General features: G+C 49.1%; 1 protein-coding gene across 2 annotated transcripts in view; it reads right to left on the reverse strand.

Annotated features, from left to right (window-relative positions):
• Nucleotides 1-256: 256 nt before the first annotated feature.
• The window catches only part of Cdh4 (cadherin 4), a 522,015-nt gene continuing 502,090 nt past the window's right edge, over nt 257-20,181 (reverse strand). For both annotated transcript variants that reach the window (XM_035446876.1, XM_035446875.1), the window contains 7 exons: nt 18,348-18,601; nt 17,632-17,774; nt 12,836-13,069; nt 11,475-11,708; nt 8,450-8,589; nt 7,691-7,855; nt 257-463 (listed from right to left, as the gene is read on the reverse strand). In XM_035446876.1, the coding sequence (XP_035302767.1) occupies nt 257-463; nt 7,691-7,855; nt 8,450-8,589; nt 11,475-11,708; nt 12,836-13,069; nt 17,632-17,774; nt 18,348-18,601 (1,377 nt within the window). The remainder of the gene's footprint in view (nt 464-7,690; nt 7,856-8,449; nt 8,590-11,474; nt 11,709-12,835; nt 13,070-17,631; nt 17,775-18,347; nt 18,602-20,181) is intronic.

Consider the following 20,181-nt stretch of genomic DNA (forward strand, 5'->3'; position numbering starts at 1 on the left):
TTTTTTTAACAGTGCTTTTGTTGTAAGAAATTCAAGTTAGGGCTGTGCCTCTGGCTCTCCCTTCGCGGTACGTGGCTACTGAGATGCCGCAGTGGTGGTTGGTGCCTGGTGGCCTATGTCCATACTGCTCAGTTCCACTCGGGGGATGGCAGTGGGGAGGGGCCTCTTGACACCAGGACAACTCCAGTGCCTTGGCTCAGTCCCGCTGCTCCGGCCTCGAGTGCCCTTCTCATGTCAGCGGGAGAGGTGAGGTTGGCTAGTCCTCCTCGCCACCCCCATACATGTCCGCCAGTTTCTTGAACCGGGGCCCCCAGTCATTCAAGTAGTCATAATCTTGATCCCCAGAGCTAGAGGAGTTCAGGGAGCTGACAGAGCCTGCGGTAGAACCACTGCCCTCATAGTCGAAGACTAGCAGGGAGTCATACGGGGGTGCTGTGGGGTCATTGTCAGCAGCTCGGAGTCCCTGTGGATCATAGAGACAAGGGGTTAGGGTGGAGTGTGTGCTGTCAGTTCACTGACCTGACAGAGGAGGACCCACACAAGCAAGTAGGAGGAGGGCAGGGTCTTATATACAGTAGGTACTCAATAACTGCTGCATGTGTTTGTCTGCAGTGCGTGTCCAAGGACCAAATAAGGGAGTGTGCTTATAAGAGCAGACACGGGCTAGAGAGATGACTTAGTGGTTTGGAGCACTTTGCAGCCCCCACATGGCAGCTCACAACCATCTATAGCTCCAGTTCTAGGGGAATCACCACATCTTCTGACCTCTGTGGGCACTGTACACACTTGGTGCACAGACATAAATGCAGGCAAAGTACTCATACATATAAAATAAAATATATAAATCTAAAAAATAGTAAGACATGGAATGTAGGGGCAGGAAGCTCAAAGCTACCGGCAGCTATATCAAGAATGATGTTGGGCACAAATAGCAATAAAGTGTCTTGGGGTCACTCTAACCAAACAAGTGAAAGACCTGTATGACAAGAACTTCAAGTCTTTAAGGGAAGAAATTAAAGAAGATGTCAGAAAATGGAAAGATCTCCCATGCTCTTGGATAGGTAGGATCAACATAGTAAAAATGACAATCCTACCAAAATTAATCTATAGATTCAATGCAATCCCCATCAAAGTCCTGGCACAGTTCTCCCCAGACCTTGAAAGAACAATACTCCACTTCATGTGGAAAAACAAAACAAAACAAAAACCCAGGATAGTCAAGTCAATCCTGTACAATAAAGGATCATCTGGGGGCATCACCATCCCGGACTTCAAGCTCTACTATAGAGCTATAGTAATGGAAACAGTTTGATATTGGCATAAAAACAGACAGGTGGACCAATTGAATCGAATTGAAGACCCTGACATCAACCCACACACCTATGAGCACCTGATTTTTTGACAAAAAAGCTAAAAATATAAAATGAAAAAAAGAAAACATACTCAACAAATGGTACTGGTATAACTGGCTGTCCACAGGTAGAAGAATGCAAATAGATCCATATCTATCGCCATGCATAAAATTCAAGTCCAAATGGATCAAAGACCTCAATATAAATCCATCCACACTGAACCTCATAGAAGAGAAAGTGGGAAATACATTTGAATGCATAGGCACAGGAGACCACTTCCTAAATAAACACCAGTAGCACAGACACTGAGAGCAATAATGGGACCTCCTGAAACTGAGAAGCTTCTGTAAAGCAAAGAACATAGTCAACAAAACAAAATGGCTCCCTATTGGGAGCCATACAGCTTGGCATGAACCTTTAGGCCCAACTTGGCAGGCCACAGGGTTATAGAACTGTCATTTGATTATAAATGACTTCTAGAAGCATGAACACCCAGAAGGTCAATCCTTTGTTCCAACCACAGGCCCACTTACCTAGGCAACCGTCCCTTGCCCCACTACTTACCTAGGTAACCCTCCCTCATCCCACCACCCATGAACTTTTTACCCTGCCAATATCCTCTTTCTATAGTTTTCTGACATCCTGTTTAAACTAATACGTGGCTCTTGGCCTCTTCTCCCCCTCCCCTTTACCTTACACTACTGACTATGTAAGCTAGCCTGGAAAAAACAAAATTTGCCACTTGATCAGACTCCTGTCTTATGATCATTCTCTCTGAGTCTGTTGTCCCCATTCCCCTCCCTGGACTTCTTGCCCTAGGTTGCTGTCCTAAGGGTCGGGACAACTACAACTCCCTACAGAATGGGAACATATCTTCACCAACCCCACATCTGACAGAGGGCTGATCTCCAAAATATACAAAGAACTCAAAAAGCTAGAAATCAAGCTACCAAATAATCCAATTGAAAAAATGGGGTACAGATCTAAACAGAGAATTCTCAACAGAAGAAACTCAAATGGCCAAAAGACACATAAGGAAATGTTCAATATCCTTAGTCATCAGGGAAATGTAAATCAAAACCACTCTGAGATTCCATCTTACACCTATCAGAATGGCTAAGATCAAAAACACCAATGACAGCTTATGCTGGATAGGATGTGGAGAAAGGGGAGCACTCCTCTGTTGCTGGTGAAAGTGAAAACTTGTACAGCCACTGTGGAAATCAATATGGTGATTTCTCAGAAAATTAGAGATCAGTCTACCTCAAGACCCTGCAATACCACTGTTGGGCATATACCCAAAGGAGGCACATTCATACCACAAGGACATTTGCTCAACTATGTTCTAGCAACATTATTTGTAATAGCCAGATCTTGGAAACAACCTAGATGCCCCTCAACTGAAGAATGGATGAAGAAAATGTGATACATTTACACAATGGAGTACTACTCAGCGGTAAGAAACAATGACATCCTAAAATTCTCAGGCAGATGGACAGAACTAGAAAAAATCCATCCTGAGTGAGGTAACCCAAAACCAGAAAAACAAATGTAGTATATACTCACTCATAAGTAGATAGCAGACATAAACCAAAAGATACCCAGCCTATAATCCACAACCCCCAGAGAAGCTTGAACCCTCTTCCAGAAACAGATGGAAGCAGATGCAGAAATCCACAACTAGTCATTGGACCAAGCTCCTGGAGTACAATCAAAGTGAGAGAGGAGAGACAATATGAACAAAGGAGCCAAGATCGTGATAGGGAAACCCACAGAATCAGCTGACCCGAGCTACTGAGAGATCACTGACTCGGGTCTGACAAATGGGAAACCTGCATAAGACTGAACTAGATTCCCTTAATATAGGTGACAGTGGTGTGACTGGGACAATATATGAGGCCACTGGCAGTGGGTCCAAGATCTAATTCTAATGCACAAACTGACTTAGTGGAGCCCATTCTACATGGAGAGATGCCTTGCTCAGCCTAGACACAGGGGTGTGGGGGTGGATAGTCCTGCCCCAATGAGATGATGGGATAGACTTAGTAAACTTCCTAGGGGAGGCCTCACCCTCTCTGAGGAGCAGATGGGAGGAGGGGAGGTGTAGTAAGGGGAGCAGGAGGAGAGAAGGGAGGGGGAACTTGTAGGGAGAGACCCTAATTACTTGTATTGCTGAAGTGGGTGTGGTCACAGGTAGGTAGTAGGGTGTAGATAAGGGTGAGGGAGAGCTGGGCTCTCTCTCTCTCTCTCTGTCACTCTCTGTCTCTCTCTCTCTGTCTGTCTCTCTCTCTCTCTCTCTGTCTGTCTCTTGGGGTTGAGCCAGCATTGGGAAGCATTCTGGGATCAGACCGCTCAGAGTGCCCATCTGGTTACTGATTCCTCGTGTGAGTACAACTGCTCAATAAATTACCAGTTAATAACCTATCTCGGATTCCATTCGTGTTCCTCTATAGGAACTAGGATTGGAGTATAAAAAGTAAATTAATAATAAAAAAGAATATGGGCTGGGTCATGTGTAGTGTGCTGCCCCACCAAGGGTTGGGGTTGGAACAGGGTTAGGTGCAGGGTTAAATTCAGGGCTAGGGCCAGGGTCAGGGCTAGGCTAAGTTTAGAGTTAGGGCTATTGTTAGTGTTAAGGTAGGGTTACAGCTGTTCTAGGGTTTGCATTAAGGTTGTGTTATGATAAATCTTTCTGCCAAAAGCCACCGAGCCCCACTGCCACGTGTATGCTTTACACCAGCCACCTGCCCGAGTTAGGCCCAAATGAATACACAGAAACTTGTATTAGGTTCAAAGCTGCTTGGCCAATGACTAGGACTTCTCATCTGCCAACTATCATAAACCTATATATTTTATAAGACTTATCTTATCGGACACCTTATTGGCATCCCTCCTTGCTGGGATCACATCTTGCCGCTGGAGCAAGGTTAGGGTTCAGATTAGGATTAATGTCAGGGCTCAAAGTCAGGCTTAGGTTAATGCTTAGGATTAGAGTCACAGCTCTTCAATGGTTAGTATGAGGATAGCTATGGTTTGGCCTGATGCTAGGGCTAGAGTTGGAATTAGGATTAGGGTTAGGTTTAATTCAAAGCCTAAGTTTCTGGCTAGGGTTAGGTTTATGGTTATGGGTAGGGTTAGGGTTACAGTTAGGGCTAGGTTAGGGTTAGGGCTAGGTTATGGTTGTGGTTATGGTTATGGTTACAGTTAGGGCTTAGTTAGGGTTAGGGTTAGGGACAGTGCTGAGTCTTGTTAGTGTCAGGGATAAGGTAAGGTTGGGTTAGGGTTAGTGTTAGCATAGTGGTTCTCAACCTTCCTAACGCTGTGACCTCTTAGCACTGGTCTACATGCTGTGGTGACCCCCCAACCATAAAATTCTTTCAGTGCTTTTTCATAACTGTAAATTTGCTACTGTTATGAATTATAATGTAAATATCTGTGTTTATCTTAAGGCAACCTCTCTGAAAGAGCTGTTTGACCTCCATAGGGGCTGTGACCCACAGATTGAGAACCACTGTGTTAGAGTTTGGGTTTTGGGTAGGGTTAGAGTTGGTTTTTGTCTTAGTTTCATGGCTGTGTTATGTGCTTATGTCTAAACTAGAGTTAGGGCTAGCATAAGGGTTAGGATTATGTCTAGGTTTTAGGTAGGGTAATGTTAGAGTAAACGTATTATTAGGTTATATTTAAGGTTAGTTTTGTTTTTAGGGTTATAGTTATAATTATGTTAAAACTAGAACTAGGATTGTGGTTATGGTTGCACCATAACCAGGGTTAGGAATAGGTCTGGGTTTTGACAGGGATTATGTTTAGGGCTAGGGCTAAGCTTCTGTTGGTTTGGGTTAGTGTTAGGATTATACTAGGGTTATGGCTAGCATTATTATTTGTGCTAGGGGCATTATTAGGTTTTGGGACATGACTAGGGTTATGGTTATGGTTATGATTATGGTTAGGGGCTTGTCGATGTCAAGGATAGGGCAAAATTGGGTTAGAGTTAAGGTTATAGATATGGGTCAGGCAAGATGAGGGACAGAAGTGTATGTTTTGTGTCTTCCTTATAAAAAAAAAATTTTTTTTAAAGATGGTCTTCCTTCAGCCCAGGCCTTGATCTCACTGTGTGGTTCAGCTGACTAAATCACCATGTTCAATTCTCTGCAGAGCTGGGGATCAAACCTAGAGCCTTGTGCTACGAGGCCGGCACTCTGCCCTTGAGCCTGGCCCTCAGGCTTCACACTCTTAATTCTTTCTCTTTTTAAAATTTTTTATTTTAATTCCCCCTCCCACTCCAGTTGTTCTTTTGTATTTACTCTCTCTAACTCTCCATTATGTAGTGAATGCTTTGTGTGTTCTTCTGATGGCTGCTTTGGCCCAGCTCTGCCCTGGGAAGGAGATGTTATTCTCATAACCCATACCTTTACTCTCTGCATAATTTCTTCTGAGTGACTTAAAAGTAGGCTGTGCACTGGAGGTTGGGGTTTGGTGGGACATGCTTTGCGTGGCTTAAGCATTTTGTTTTTCATGATGTTGTCTGAGTGTTAGTGGCTGTGGTACTTTGAATGTCATGGGCCCCCATAATCTCATAGGGAGTGGCACTGTTAGGAGGTGTGGCTTTGTTAGAGGAAGTATGTCACTGTGGGGGCGGGCTTTGTGGTTTCCTATGCTCAGGATACCACCCAGTGTGTCTCAGTCAACTTCCTGTTGCCTGCAAGATGTAGGACTCTCAGTTACTCCTCAAGCACCATGTCTGCCTGCACACAGCCATGCTCCCCGCCATGATGATAATGAAGTGAACTTCTGAAACTGTAAGCGAGCCACCCCAGTTAAATGTTTTCCTATATAAGAGTTGCTATAGCCATGGTGTCTCTTCACAGCAATAAAAGCCCTAACTAAGACAGTGGCTGTCAGGACTTGATGATATTTCCTGCGAATGTTCTGAGGAAATTTCTGGATGTTTGCTAGCTCACAACCTGGGATCTCCTGCAATAGAATCTGCCTCTGGCTGAGGTATAAGTGTTGCTTACCCCATTTCAAATACAATGAGTCTGGAGGACCTGGTGGTATAGCTACAACCCACCTCTCCCATGTCCATGCTGGTGGGTAGGCAGGGTCACAGATGGGACCCCGGGGAAGCTACTGTCACTGTTTTTGCTTGCTTTACTGCACAAGAAGGTGGACAGAGGTGTTAGCCAGGGACACATTTGGTTGAACAATGACATTTCCTGACACAAAAGTCATTTGCTTTCCAGAAAGGTATGGTAACTGATTTTTCTAGATTCTTCACTCCCAGTGTTATTGCTCTCACCTATGATTGGCCTTGAGAGGTCACCTGACATTTTTAAACTCACCATTCCCTGGTTACTCCTAGCAACCATGTGTCCCCAAAGGGAGTGTCTCACTCCCTTTCCCTCACCACCCTTCCTGCCCTATAGCTACTGCAGCCTGTAAGCAGATGACGAGTTTTCTGGTTTATTGAACCAAAGATCTCCTTCTGCAGACCCCTACCCTCGCCTGCCAAATAAAACTATGCTATTGTACAGTCATTATTTCCTTTTGGAAGATTTTGTAAGAGACAGGGAGTGGTGCGACCTGAAGCCTGAGCCTTTCCTGGCTCAATGGTGAGAGACCAAGCTTCTCGTAAGGTATGGAGGTCTTGCTGTCGGGTCTTAATACAGCCAAAGGCTGAAGGCCAGAAAGGGCTCTGTGGGGTGCTTGGATTCTCACCTTTGTATTGTGACAGGCACAGGGGTCAGAGGTGGCTGAGTAGAGACATACAGGTCAGTTTCCTTGGGTACTAGGGTTTCAGTGTGGGAAGGACATCCCCAGCAGCACTGACTTAGAGTGCTCAAGAGCTGTATTGGTGCCTTTGCCATTTCTCCTGAGACTAATTCTTCCTACCGTTGTCCTATTGCAGGCACAGGGGTCCATTGGCCCCATTTCCCACTGGGCATCTGGTGAGGGCTAAGCTACAAAGCCAGGAACCTTAGGCCTCCTCAGAGGTGCCAGGTCAGCCGCTAATGTTTTCAAGGCCACACAGCAGGAGGTCAGGCCTGGTCTCAAGTCTGGGTCTAGCCACTTCTGACCCTGTAGAGCTCTGTGTGTATGTGGGATAAGATTTTACTTTTAAAGGAGACTCCTTCGGGCGCTGGTGGCAGCATCACTCAGGAGGCAGAGGCAGGTGGATCTCTGTGAGTTCGAGACCAGCCTGGTCTACTGAGTGAGTTCCAGGCCAGCCTCCAAAGCTACAGAGAAACCCTGTCGAGAGAGAGAGAGAGAGAGAGAGAGAGAGAGAGAGAGAGAGAGAGAGAGAGAGAGAGTCCTTGCTCAGGTCCTCCCAAGGTTCATACCTCATTGATGAAGTCTCCGATGTCCCCTGGGTGGGGCACCACAGGCCTGACTGGGTACTGGGGCTCAGCTCCTACCGGCCGCTCGTCCACCCGCCGCACACCAGGGGCCTTGCTCAGCACATGCTCCATGGCTTCCGGCTGTTGTAGCTGGCTGAGGTCGTAGTCCTGGGGATGGAGGGCAAATGAGCCAGGGGAACTGGAGAGCCCTGAGCACATCCTGGGTCAGTTTCCTCACTGCTCTGAGGGTGCTACTGCACCCGTCTCCAAGCACACTTAGCTGCCTTGTTCCATCCCCCAGGCCTGCCCCATCCACACTGTCCACCTCTTTCCCATTTGCCCCAGTCCTGCCTGACCTCCAGGCAGCCATGGCGTCTGTGCCTGCCACCTGCCTTGCCAAAGCCTGGAGCTCCCTCGTAGCAAGTGACCCTCCTGCCCTCAGTTCAGCAGCCTTGTGGGCCACCCTCGCACTGACAGGAAGGGGCTAGGCCCTCCTTGCTGCTACCGGATAGTTCTGTGAAGCCCCTACCCCGGGGATGTCCAGGAGGTGGGCGTTGGTGCCCGCAGAGGACTGTGTCCTGTTTCTCCCAGGACACAGGACAGCAGCAGGTGGGGACGGGGTGCTGGAGAGGGAGGAGCACGGGAGGAGGACAGGTCTGATGAGAGGACGTAGCAGAGCCTGCATAGTCAGCCCAGGCCTGAGCGCACACGGGAGAGCCCCGCTGCGCCCCGCGGGCCCGCGGGTGCGGTCGGGAGGCTCACCTGGTCCTCCTCGCCACCGCCTTCCTCGTCATACTTGAGGATGTTGTCGCGGACGTCGTCCTCAGGGTCGATGAGCAGCTGCTTCGTGTGCCGCTCCTTCTCCCTCCGCCTCATCCACACAACGAACAACAGGACCATGGCTATGAGAGGAGGGGCCGCATTGTGAGCTGCTTATGCGTACACGGACATATGTGTGCACACGTGTACACAGGGGTAAATGTGTGTGCACGCCCAGGCATGTCATGGATGTGCATTCCGTGTTTATCTACATAAGCTATGCCCTGTCCTTACAGCACACAGTGGGGTTGCAGGCATGTGCACAGCTATGCCCTGTCCTTAACCACAGTGGGGTTCAGGCATGTGCACAGCTATGCCCTGTCCTTAACCACAGTGGGGTTGCAGGCATGTGCACAGCTATGCCCTGTCATTATCCCACAGTGGGGTTACAGGCATGTGCACAGCTATGCCCTGTCCTTGCAGCACACAGTGGGGTTGCAGGAATGTGCACAGCTATGCCCTGTCCTTACAGCACACAGTGGGGTTGCAGGCATGTGCACAGCTATGCCCTGTCCTTACAGCACACAGTGGGGTTGCAGGCATGTGCACAGCTATGCCCTGTCATTATCCCACAGTGGGGTTACAGGCATGTGCACAGCTATGCCCTGTCCTTGCAGCACACAGTGGGGTTGCAGGAATGTGCACAGCTATGCCCTGTCCTTATATCCCACAGTGGGGTTGCAGGCATGTGTACAGCTATGCCCAGGGATTCTAGGAATTTGAACTCAAGCCCTTATGCTTTTGCAGTAATCGCTCTTACTACTGAGTCATCTCTTCACCCCCTGCCATGCAATTCATTTTGTGAATATTTTGTCTGCAATTGATCTCATATACAGATGTGGAACCTGAGGGTACAAATGGCCCACTGGATTCATTTCCTCCTTCATGGAGGTGGCTGACTGAGCACAGATGTCACTACTTAAGGGTCAGAAGGACAAGGGTAGAGGGTGAACCAAGGGACAATTATTCTTCAGAAGGTGAGGCTTTGTGTCCAGAAGGCAAAGGGAAGGGTTTCAGGGTACCATGTTTCTAGGCAGGAGCCATGGTAGAGTGGTGCTCCCATGGTGGAAGGAGACTGGGGAGGAGGGAACCCAGAAGGGCCTCGAGCAGGTAGGCCAGGGCTGAGTAGAAGCCATCTCCTATACCTCCAGAGGCCCCGGGCCACTCCTGGGGAACACACTGGGATAAGGGGTAGCTTATCCTGAAGGACTTGGGTGCAGGATGAGAAATGTGTCCCTATTTGTCACATTGTGGGTGTGCCCTCTTTGCCACTGGCCTTGGCTCCATGCTGTGTGGCACTCTGCTTATCTCTGGACCCCTGGGAGCCTCAGTTTTGCATGCTCCTTCCTGCTAGGTCTCTGTTCCTGTCTGGGTTCTGAGAGCAGGGCTCCTGTGAACACAGAGGAGACGGGGCACCTGGATCCTCATGAAGGTGTTGTCTCCAGGAGTGCTTCCTGCAGTCTCCTGTCATCTCGCCACTGTTAGACATTAGAGGAGGTACCAGACAAGCACTCCAGTGCCTGGGGTGGGGAGGGCAGTGTCAACAGGAACCCCATGCAGACGGAAGCAGGGGTGTGGGAAGGGATGCAGACTGTCTGTGGGGTGGTCAACTTGATCAAGTGGTTTGATTGAGTGCTGTGATGAGAAAGATTGCAGCTAGCTTGGCGGCCAGAACCCTGCAAGTGACAGATAGTATTTCTTTCAAACATAGGATGAGGTGGTAGCCAGGGGACCTCTTGATGTGGCCCAAGTTGTGGACAGGGCACTGGAGATAGCGGGGGAGCACCCACCTGCGAGAATCTAAGCAGAAACCAGAAACCTTGAGCCACTCTCTACAAGATCAAGTGGCCAGAGAGTCATCTGAACAGCTGGTATGTCAGATAGGTCACCCGAGGAGAGGTGTAGAGGGAGCTTGTGGGAGAAGGGATGGCCCCTCCCTCCCCCATGGCTCATCCTCTGAGAGGGAGACAGGGCTGGCTGTACTCGGGTCCCTGGCTTAGTACACTCAAGAGGCTCCTTCTCTCTCTCATATGGGTACTGGCTACTGCTGTGTTCTCCGTCCCTGTCTCTTGTGTCTTCAGAGACAATGCAAGCCCCAACCCTGCCCAAGAGTCACCCCCTCCACAATAGGGCTGATCTCACATAAAGAAGACACCACACTGACTGTCTGGTCAAAGGCCTTGGCCAGATGTAGTTAGAGGGAACCCTGGGTCTGAACAGAAGAGAGGGAATGGTCTTGGATGTGGCTCGTCCACGTGGAGGTCCTGATGCCTGGTCCTTAGCCCTTTCCTGCAAGTGGTGCAGAACCTTTAGCTCATTGTAATTAGGAGAGGGGCTGTTGACCCTCCAACACGACTGCTGTTGTGGTATCTGGGCTACTGTGGACCAGGACAACTGTCCAGGTGGGAGGATGGTACATCAGCACCATTTCTAAGCATCCTTCTTGTTCCCCATTGCCTTTGATTTTGAGCAGGGAGCCTCATGGCTCTGGGAAATGCAAGAAGCCACTGGAGCATGTGACACCACCAGAGCCAATGAGCACATTCCATTCCCAGCCAGAGACTGGTCTTGAGACACATGCATAATCTGACTGGTGCAGGGGGCTTGGGTGGGTTGTTGCCAAACAGGAACTGTCATTCCCTCAGTGTTTACCTGAGAGTGGCCTGCACATATTGGGGGCCAAGGAAGGGGTCAGTCTGGGGTTCAGGGAGTTCTCCCTTGGGAGGCAGAGTCCAAAGATGGACCAGACTGGGCAGCTGTGTCAGGCTGGCCCTCCATTTGGGTTAGAGGGACAAGGTGGGGGACTCTTATTTTCTTATCCTGTATGGACTAGTGTGGTTGGGCCTCAGGGAGGTTCCCAGGATATAGGAAGCCACTGAGTAAAGTGGCTGTGGAGCTGCTTGGATCTCATGCCTGCCTGGCTGTCTGTGGGACACGGAACGCCTGTACCCAAGAAGCCCATACTCACTTAGCAGGATCACGATGCAAATGAGGATAGCCACAATGGCGCCTGTGCCCAGGCCAGCAGCAGCCACTGCACCAATGGTGGTACAGTCACCATTCTCATCACATGGGCACACCTTGACTTTTATGATGGACGTGTTGGACAGGGGAGGGTTGCCAGAGTCTGTGACGATGATGGGGACATCATACACCCCTGCCTCCAGGTACAGAATTCGCAGACTGAGCTGGGCATAGTCACCTGAGTGAGGGACAGCAACATTGGGCCAATGGTCAGCTCTACTTCCCAAGGAAGACTTCCATAGTAGCCACTGAATCTGATAGCATGAAAATCTCTCCTTCATGCACACATGTGCGTGCACATAGATCATGCACTCACACACACACACACACACACACACACACACACACACACACACACTACCCCCATACCATTAAGTTAAAGACATTGAGTTGGGGACATGGTTCCATTGGTGATGTTCTCAACACACAAGCACAAGGGTCTGAGTTTTTGCCCCCAGGACTTATGTCGAAAACCTGACACAGAGTGTATACGTAATCTGCAGAAGCAGGCAGATTTTTGGAGCTTGCTGGCCAGCCAGAGAGGACCTGTCTACACAAGCAAGGTGGACAACTCTCAAGGCACAACAGTGGAGCTTGCCTATGACTGCCTGTGCACACGCACATGCATGTATCTGCAATGTGTGTACCTGCACACCTACAGTGACACACAAAGCTAAAACATTGACCATATCAAAAGACAGAGTCAACGTGAAGGATGAAGACATCATTTCCTGAATGTATAGAGTTTTATGAAATCAATTAGGGAAAAAAAACCCAAAGAGAAAAGGCAAAGGTATTAAACAGGAACCTCTGTGTGTGAAAGTTCTGCCCCTGGAGCCCAGAGACAAAAGAAGGCAATGGCTTTGCCTCTTGAAGCAACAGCCCGCCATGCTGGCATCGGTAGTTTTGCTGGTGGAAGCATGAATGGGCATCGCATCTCTAGGAAGTTGCAATGGTCCTAAGGCTGGCCACACCTGAGAATGAGGTCACCCTGTCATAGGGGTAACAGGAAGAAGTACCTCCTAAGAGGATGCAGCCTTCAGGGACCAGTCAACCCACAATGGCTGCCAGCATGGTCCAAGCGAGGCTCTCTCTAAAACATCAAGGCACTAGGCACTAGGAACAAATGGGTGGCTTTGTGGTGGAGACAGGGGTAAACACGGCCATATCCCCAGCCTTGTGTAAACTGTCTGGGCGGGTGAGGACTGTCTCTCATCTATGTGGCTCACTGTTCCTGGGTGATACATCCTGAACTACATCCTAGGTCCTGGTTCTCCCTGTCCAGGGCTCTGCTGGTGAGCTCACCATTTAGGCGGGTGATGGTCCAATTTTTCCTCACTGTAGTAGGGATGAAGGGCAACTCAAAGACGTAGGGGCCGATGTTGGGGTCCATGTCAGCATCGGCGGCAGTGATGTTGATGGCATTGAGGCCTGGCCGCTCGCAGATCTGTGCCTCCTTGGGCAGCAGCTGTGGTGCGTTGTCATTGATGTCAATGAGGTAGATCTGCAGGGTCCCAGTGCCACTGGCTGGGGGAATCCCTGCAGGACAGATAGGGTGAGCACACAGGGCCCCACATAGGACGACACACAGCTACATGCTGACTAGAGTTCATTTGCTATCTTGTAATCTGCTGCAGGGAAGGACCAGATGCTCTTTCCTTATCAGGGCCTGTCTGTATGGGAAACTTAAAAAAATTTTTTTTTGAGATTTTTGTTTGTTTGTTTGTTTTATGTGTTTGTTTTTGCCTGCATGTTTGTCTGTGCACCACATTTACTCAATTCTCACAGAGGCTGAAGAGGGTGTCAGATCCCCTGGAACTAGAGTCACAGATGGTTGTGAGTTTCCATGTGGGTGCTGGGAATTGAACCTGGGTCCTCTGGAAGAACAGTCAGTCACTCTTAACTGTTGAGTCACCTCTCCAGTGCCCATACAGCCAACTTTGTGGACCACAAGGACCATGGGACCTGGGGGCAGCCAGTCGGGTTAGGGCGGTCAGCTAGCTTTGGGACCACAGTAGTGCTTGCTCTTGAAGTTTCAGCTTCCCAGGTCTCCCAAGAATCCAGCAGTGCAGTCCTGCCCTGGGCCTTTGCTCATGTTCTTCCCACCACCTCTACGAAAATGGCCCTGTCAGCTTGCCCCCCACTCTCTGTGTTGCTGCTCCCATTGTTCTCGTCTCTTAAAGAGCCTGAGCCCTAAGTGTCACCTCGGATTATCACTGCCCACTGGGAGGTTACATTTCCAGTTAGATGTGATCTTGGGCCCAAGTTCTGGTCTTCACTCTGAGTGGAGGCCCTGTGTGGTGCTTCCGTGAGGTCCCCAGGAGAACTCGGGTGTCCATTCTGGACCATGCTGTGGTGCAGCACGGCCGTGGTGTGAGTGGCCTGGGTGTGGTTGCCAAATCTCATCCTGTCTAGCAGTGTCCATATTTCTCCACCTAAGCGGCTGATTTGGCTTTGAGCATGCTCTGTAACCTGGGCTGGCCTGGGCGCTGGGATCCCCCGCCTCAGGCTCTTGAGCAACTGGGAATCACCAGGCACGGGTGAGCTTCTCCTCCCCCCTACCCTATCCCTGTGTGGTGCAGAGTCTCACACATGCTAGGCAAGAGGTCTATCACTGAGCCATATACCTCCAGCTCCAGCACTCCTTAATGTGAGAGAAAACCCCGTTCAGTCTTGTTGAAGCTACTGCTATCTCATCAGAAGTGACCTCCACTGGGAAACAGTCTCTGCCAGGCAGGGGCTTGGTTTCTTCTAATCTCTGGTAGGCACCTGGCCCTCAGTGAGTTCTCCCAGGAGAGGCCTGTCTCTTCTGAGTCTGGGTTGATGCCTGACTTTCAGTGGGTTCTCAGTGAGACAGAGGATGGCAGTGGTCAGAGCCACTGACCTCTGACTCCCTCACAGGCCTGTCATCACCCATGAGGGACATGGCTCTCAAGAGGTATCAGGGTTCTTCCATTTTGCCAAGGAGAAAGTTAAGGCTCAGAGAGGCCAGGGCTCTTCCCAGGAGCAACCGTGTTAGACCAATCTCCTTTACACCTACCCAATCTCTACCACACGGAGCCCATGAGAGCTCTCAGCTGGACTTTAATGTTCTGGGTCTTGAATGGGCCTCTTGACCATAGGCTTCCCGTATTTGACCCGTAGCCCTTAGAAGCCCCAAGACAACCTGTTGGAGAGTAATCTTTGTGAACACTGTAAAGATGTGTCACTCTGATCGGTTTAATAAAAAGCTGAACGGCCAATAGCTAGGCAGAATTTCCGGGCAGAGAGGATGCTGGGAAGAAGGCAGAGGAGACACAGGGAGATGCAGAGCAGACGGGGCAGTATGGAGATGAGGTAATAAAGCTACGAGGTGAAAGTAAATGAACAGAAATGGGTTAATTTAAGTTATAAGAGCTACTTAGAAGCAAGCCTAAGCTAAGGGCAAGCTTTTATAATTAACATAGGTCTCCATGCCATCTTGTGTGTGTGTGTGTGTGTGTGTGTGTGTGTGTGTGTGTGTGTGTGTGTGTGTGTGTGTGTGAGCTGGCTCCCCAAAGAAAAATCCATCTACAAGTGGCATCCAGTGTGGGGGTTTAAATATCCAAACACAGGGCCTGAGAAAGCTGAGATAAGCTCTGGACAAGGAGCTGGAGTGGCTTTCTGGTCCTGCAGTCTCTCGGGCAGGCTGGTGCTCAGTCAGTGTATAGAGGTACTGCTACCTGCAGGCCGAGCCAGCCGCCAGTGTCATGTGCCAATGTCATGTTCTAAGCTAAGCTGTGCCTACGACTGACATAGCAGTTTAAGATTTGTCTCATGTGATCAGACACAATGCCCGCATTCCCAAGAGGTGGAGTGGGTGGTTTTTGGTCATTTGGTGGGTTATGGATGTTTGTCATCACTTAGGGGTCAGCACTTGGTTACAAATTGTTACTGGTCATGGTCAGGAAAAAAGCTGAACAAAGGAGATTAGATTTAGGCATCTTTGTCTGAAGGGAAAAAAGGAGAAATAGTATAGAAATGATGGATTAAGAGCTGGATTGTTAAATCTACTTTTAAATAACTGTTAATCTCAAATATTTTATATTGGTATGGATTTTGGTACACTGACACAAACTTAAGATTATTTTTGTTATACTGTATATATGTGTCTACTCTTATTTAAGGCATTGTACTTACACAGCTCACTTTTAAGGTTATATAAAGCTTTAGTTTTTGAAAGATATTTAGGATATTAAAGAAACACAGGTTAGTAGTTAGTTATCTATAGCAAACTATAGTTATGTTAGGTATGTTTTCATGGTCAAACAGATATATTTTGAATAGATGATCTTCAAACACTTCAAAGACCTACAGAATATGACATTTAAACTGTCTTAATAACTAACAGTGAGACATGTCTGCTCCTGGCAGCACCAAGAAGATGATGGGCATCAAAGAACCTCTACAAGATGTTTGTTTTCTTTGTGGCAAAAATTAGTTACTGGGCAAGAAACTGCCCTTGCCTTGACAGATGACAGTATATTGTCCAAATTGGACAACAAGGACACAAAGGAAGTGTCTGCCAAACTTTGCCAAGACAGGGTAGGACAGTCCTTCAAAATTCCTGTTTCACAGAAAAGTCTGCCAGATATTCTAGGCCTGTAGGTCAAACATGGATGCCCCAATGTTACAGAGGAACCTTGGGTGACTGTCCAGGAAGCCATCTTTCTGTCATTTCTCTTAGTTTTGGAAGTTGCTTGTTCTGTGCTTCCTGTTATATCCTTCTTGGGTCTTTGATGGCGTTGAAGACTAGATAGTTATAGTTACAGTTTTCCTTAGTATTGATAGAAAGTGAATTAGGTACAAACTTCAGACTCATCAAGATATGATAGATAATGGAGTATTTTCTCCGAATTTGCTAAATACAAATGGACTATACATTGTGAATGTACTTCTTACTTGACAGTTGCTCTTATTGTATATAGTTTCATTTGTTAAAGTTAATACCTTTCTATTTAGCCAATACCTGATAATTATTCTTATTTTGCATAGTTTTACTATGTTAGATTTAAAACCTTTTCTTTTTATTTGGGCAAAAGGGGGAAACATTGTGGAATAATCTTTTTGTACAGTGTGAAGCTGTGTCACTCTGACTGGTTTAATAAAAAGCTGAATGACCAATAACTAGGCAGGATATCTGGGCAGACAGGACTCTGGGAAGGAGATGGAAATGCCAGGAGACACAGAGCAAGCAGGATGGGCAATATAGAGATGTGGTAATAAAATACAAGGTAGAAAAATTAATAGAAATGGGCTAATTTAAGTGATTAGAGCTAGTTAGGAACAAGCCTAAGCTAAGGCCAAGCTTTCATAATTATTAATAGGCCTTCATGTTGTTATTTGTGAGCTGGTGGCCCAAAGAAAAATCTATCTAGAAGAACTTGCACTGATTTCTTCAGCAGGACCCATCATCCTTCCTGCTCCACTCCTCATGCTCTTTCTCTGAGCTGCCTGCCCAGCATCTGCCCAACACCTGCCCAACACCTGCCCAGTGCCTGCCCAACACCTTCCCATTGCCTGCCCAACACCTGCCCAGCACCTGCCCAACACCTGCCCAGTGCCTGCCCAGCACCTGCCTAACACCTGCCCAGCACCTGCCCAGTGCCTGCCCAGTGCCTGCCCATCACCTGCTCAGAGTCCTCCCTTGCTCCCAGGGCTATCAGGCCTTCTCTGACTTAGAGTCCCAGGGTTAGGGTGGACACAGGCCTTCCTGCCTTTCCTGGCTAGGGTGCCAGCTAACAGTGTTGGAGAATGGAGGATCTGTTGTCATCACCCAATTATATGTGGGAAAGCTGAGAAGCTGGGTCAGCCATCTGCTACTACCTTTCCTGGTTCCTGGCTACCCTGGAGCCACCAGTGTCCGATGGACAGTGGGACACTGTGAGAGCAGGATCAAATGAGTAAGCAGGTCCCTAGGTGATGGGAGGGGCAGGATGGGGGCGGTGTTGGGTGGCAGAGATGCCAGTTCAGGGCTGCCTGCAGAGACTTCCCTCTGGGTACCACTGGCCCTCTTCACCAGTACCCACAACCCCAGGAAATGGGACACAGCTGTGACAGTGCCTCCCTGCAGTGGGACACACCATTGTCAGCAGCCAGGAAGGTGGCCTCATATACATTGTTCTTGGTGTAGAGTGACTCTCGGTCCAGGACTGCGGCCGTGGTGATCTGCCCATTGGATGTATTGATGTGCAGCCAGTTGGCGGGATCCGACAGCTTCGAGTACCTATGGACAGGAAGTCAGAGGCCAGGTGAGGGCCAATGCTCGTCACCCAGCCAACCTTGCAAGTATCCTAGGGTCACAGACTCAGCATCCCCATAGCACAATGGCATTGCTGTCCCCTCAGAGCGCGTGGAGGTTTCACACACCTCTGTGTCCCTCTTATGTGCTATGTCCTTGTGGTAGGTGGTCTAGATTCGGGAGGACTCAAGGAGGCGGTTTTCTCATCATCTACACTTTACAGGTGGGTATTCTAAGGTACAAAGAAGGTAAGGGCTTGCTCAAGCCACATGCCACTGCCAGTGAAGCCACGGCCTGCCTTGGCTCCACAGTCTCACATCTTCCTTGTTAGCCTGGACATGGTGACAGTGCTTATCTGTGCCCAAGGCTGTCCTGTGAAGTGACTCCCTGGGGTAGATTGCTTCTAGACTGAGCCAGTGCCTCAGGTCTGGACATGGTACCCCTTGTCCTTCCTCTTTATACTGGGATTCCTGGTTTTTAGGCTTCTTTGGGCACCATGGGACTCTTTTGGGTGACAAAGAGAGGGTCACACAAGGCCAGGCCATACTAAAGACTCACCTCACGGCTTGCTGCATGAACCGGTCAGGGTCCACTGCAGAAAAAGTAGTGAGAGCAGTGCCAGTAGGCACGCCCTCCTCCAGACGGATCAGTTTGTGGTTGGAGGGAAAGTAGGGGGCCTCGTTGACATCAGTGACAGAGATGGTCACCCCTGCTGTGGACTGGAAAGACATCTGGATCCCGCTGGCCAGGGGAGCCTGGTTGGACACCATTACAGTCAGCATGAAGGCGCGGTTCAGCTCGTAGTCCACTGCCTGGAAGAGGGGACAGGTGAACGGGGCTTCCCGTCGCGGGTGAGGGTTGGCCATCCACAGTGGCCAGAGGCTCTCCCTGCCCTGCTTCATCTGATCACCACCGTCCCTCTACATCAGACCCTTGTTTCTGATATCTTCTGGCCAATTCAAGGAGAGGGGGTGGGATAAAACTAGCCAGCAGCCCCATGCCTTGATGAGGCTGAGACTGGGCTTCTGCGGCATGGATCTTTCGGCCTTAGCTTCCCAAGTGTTGGGATTGCAGGTGTGTATCTCCATGCCTGGCTTCATGAGTTCTCAGTAACAATTCCTTAATTACTATGAGCAATGGCCTCCAAAATACCCAGGACCTCACACTGGGCTCTGGTGGCTGTGAGCTTCCAGGGACAAATGTGCTGGGGGTCTTGAGAGTCATTGCAGCCACCAGAAGCTCAGAAAATGCAACCGGGAGCCAAGTGTAATGATGGCCAAAGGTTGACTTTGGTTTCGGGGCAGGTAAAGACATCTGCCGCCATGTCCAATGATGTAGAACCCACGTGGTTGGAGGAGAGAACCAACTCCTGCAAGTTGTCCTCTTGCATGAGTGGCACACGTCTCTCCCCTGACCCCACACTAAATAAAACAAAAAGTCTAAAAAGTAAGTTTTTGCTGGACACAGTGGTGCATGCCTGCAATCCTGCATTCAGGAGGGGGGAAGACTGCAAGCTTGAGGTTGGCCTGGAAGACATAGGGAGAATGTCTCAGAACCCCAAACCAAGCCAAGTCAAGCAGCAATGTTTAAGCTTTTTGCTTATTTTGCTTTTCCTTGTACTTGTTGCTAGTTTTGTGTTCCCAGTTAGAGACTTAGAGTAATATGAATGCAGTTCTGTGGTCAGGAATAAAATGTCTGTCCCTGGGCTAGAGTCCAACAGCAGGGCCAGTTCCTTCCAGAGACTCCTGTCTCGCACACTTCACCCTGGAGAGTGGCTGCTGGCCTCCAGCTGCTTCTGACTCCTGCCTCTGTCTTCACCTTCCCTGTGTGCTAGTTAGTTTTAGGTCAACTTGACACAAGCTAGTGTCCTTTTAAGAGAGGGTACCTCAGTTGAAACAATGCTGCCACCAAGTTGGCCTGTGGTACATTTTCTTGATGGACGGATGGTGTGGGAGGACCCAGCCCCCTGTGGGTGAGGCCACCCCCTGAGCAGGCACTATAAGAAAGCAGCTGAGCAAGCTATGGGGGGCAGCCCAGGAAGCCACACCCCTCCATGGCTCTGTATTAGCTCCTGTCTCCTGGTTCCTGCCCTGGTTGAGTTCCTGGCCTGACTCCCCTCAACAATAGATTGTGCATGGGACATGTAAGCTGAAATAAACCCTGTAGGGAGGATTCCCAGGTACCTGTAGCGCTGACCACACCCATTGGGATAAAAGAACTGGGAAGGAGACTCTCGCCCTCTTTTGGGGTTCAGGCCAGGTCTTGGAGTGCATATGAGACTGGACTTCTCGGAGCGCCAGTCTGGTTATCGGCTTCTTGTGTGAGTTGTTTTCATTTTAATATATCATCAATAACCATATTTTGTGTACGGTTGTGTTCTTTTTCAAAACCC

Source organism: Cricetulus griseus, chromosome 6 (genome assembly GCF_003668045.3).
Source record: "Cricetulus griseus strain 17A/GY chromosome 6, alternate assembly CriGri-PICRH-1.0, whole genome shotgun sequence".
Lineage (NCBI taxonomy): Eukaryota > Metazoa > Chordata > Mammalia > Rodentia > Cricetidae > Cricetulus > Cricetulus griseus.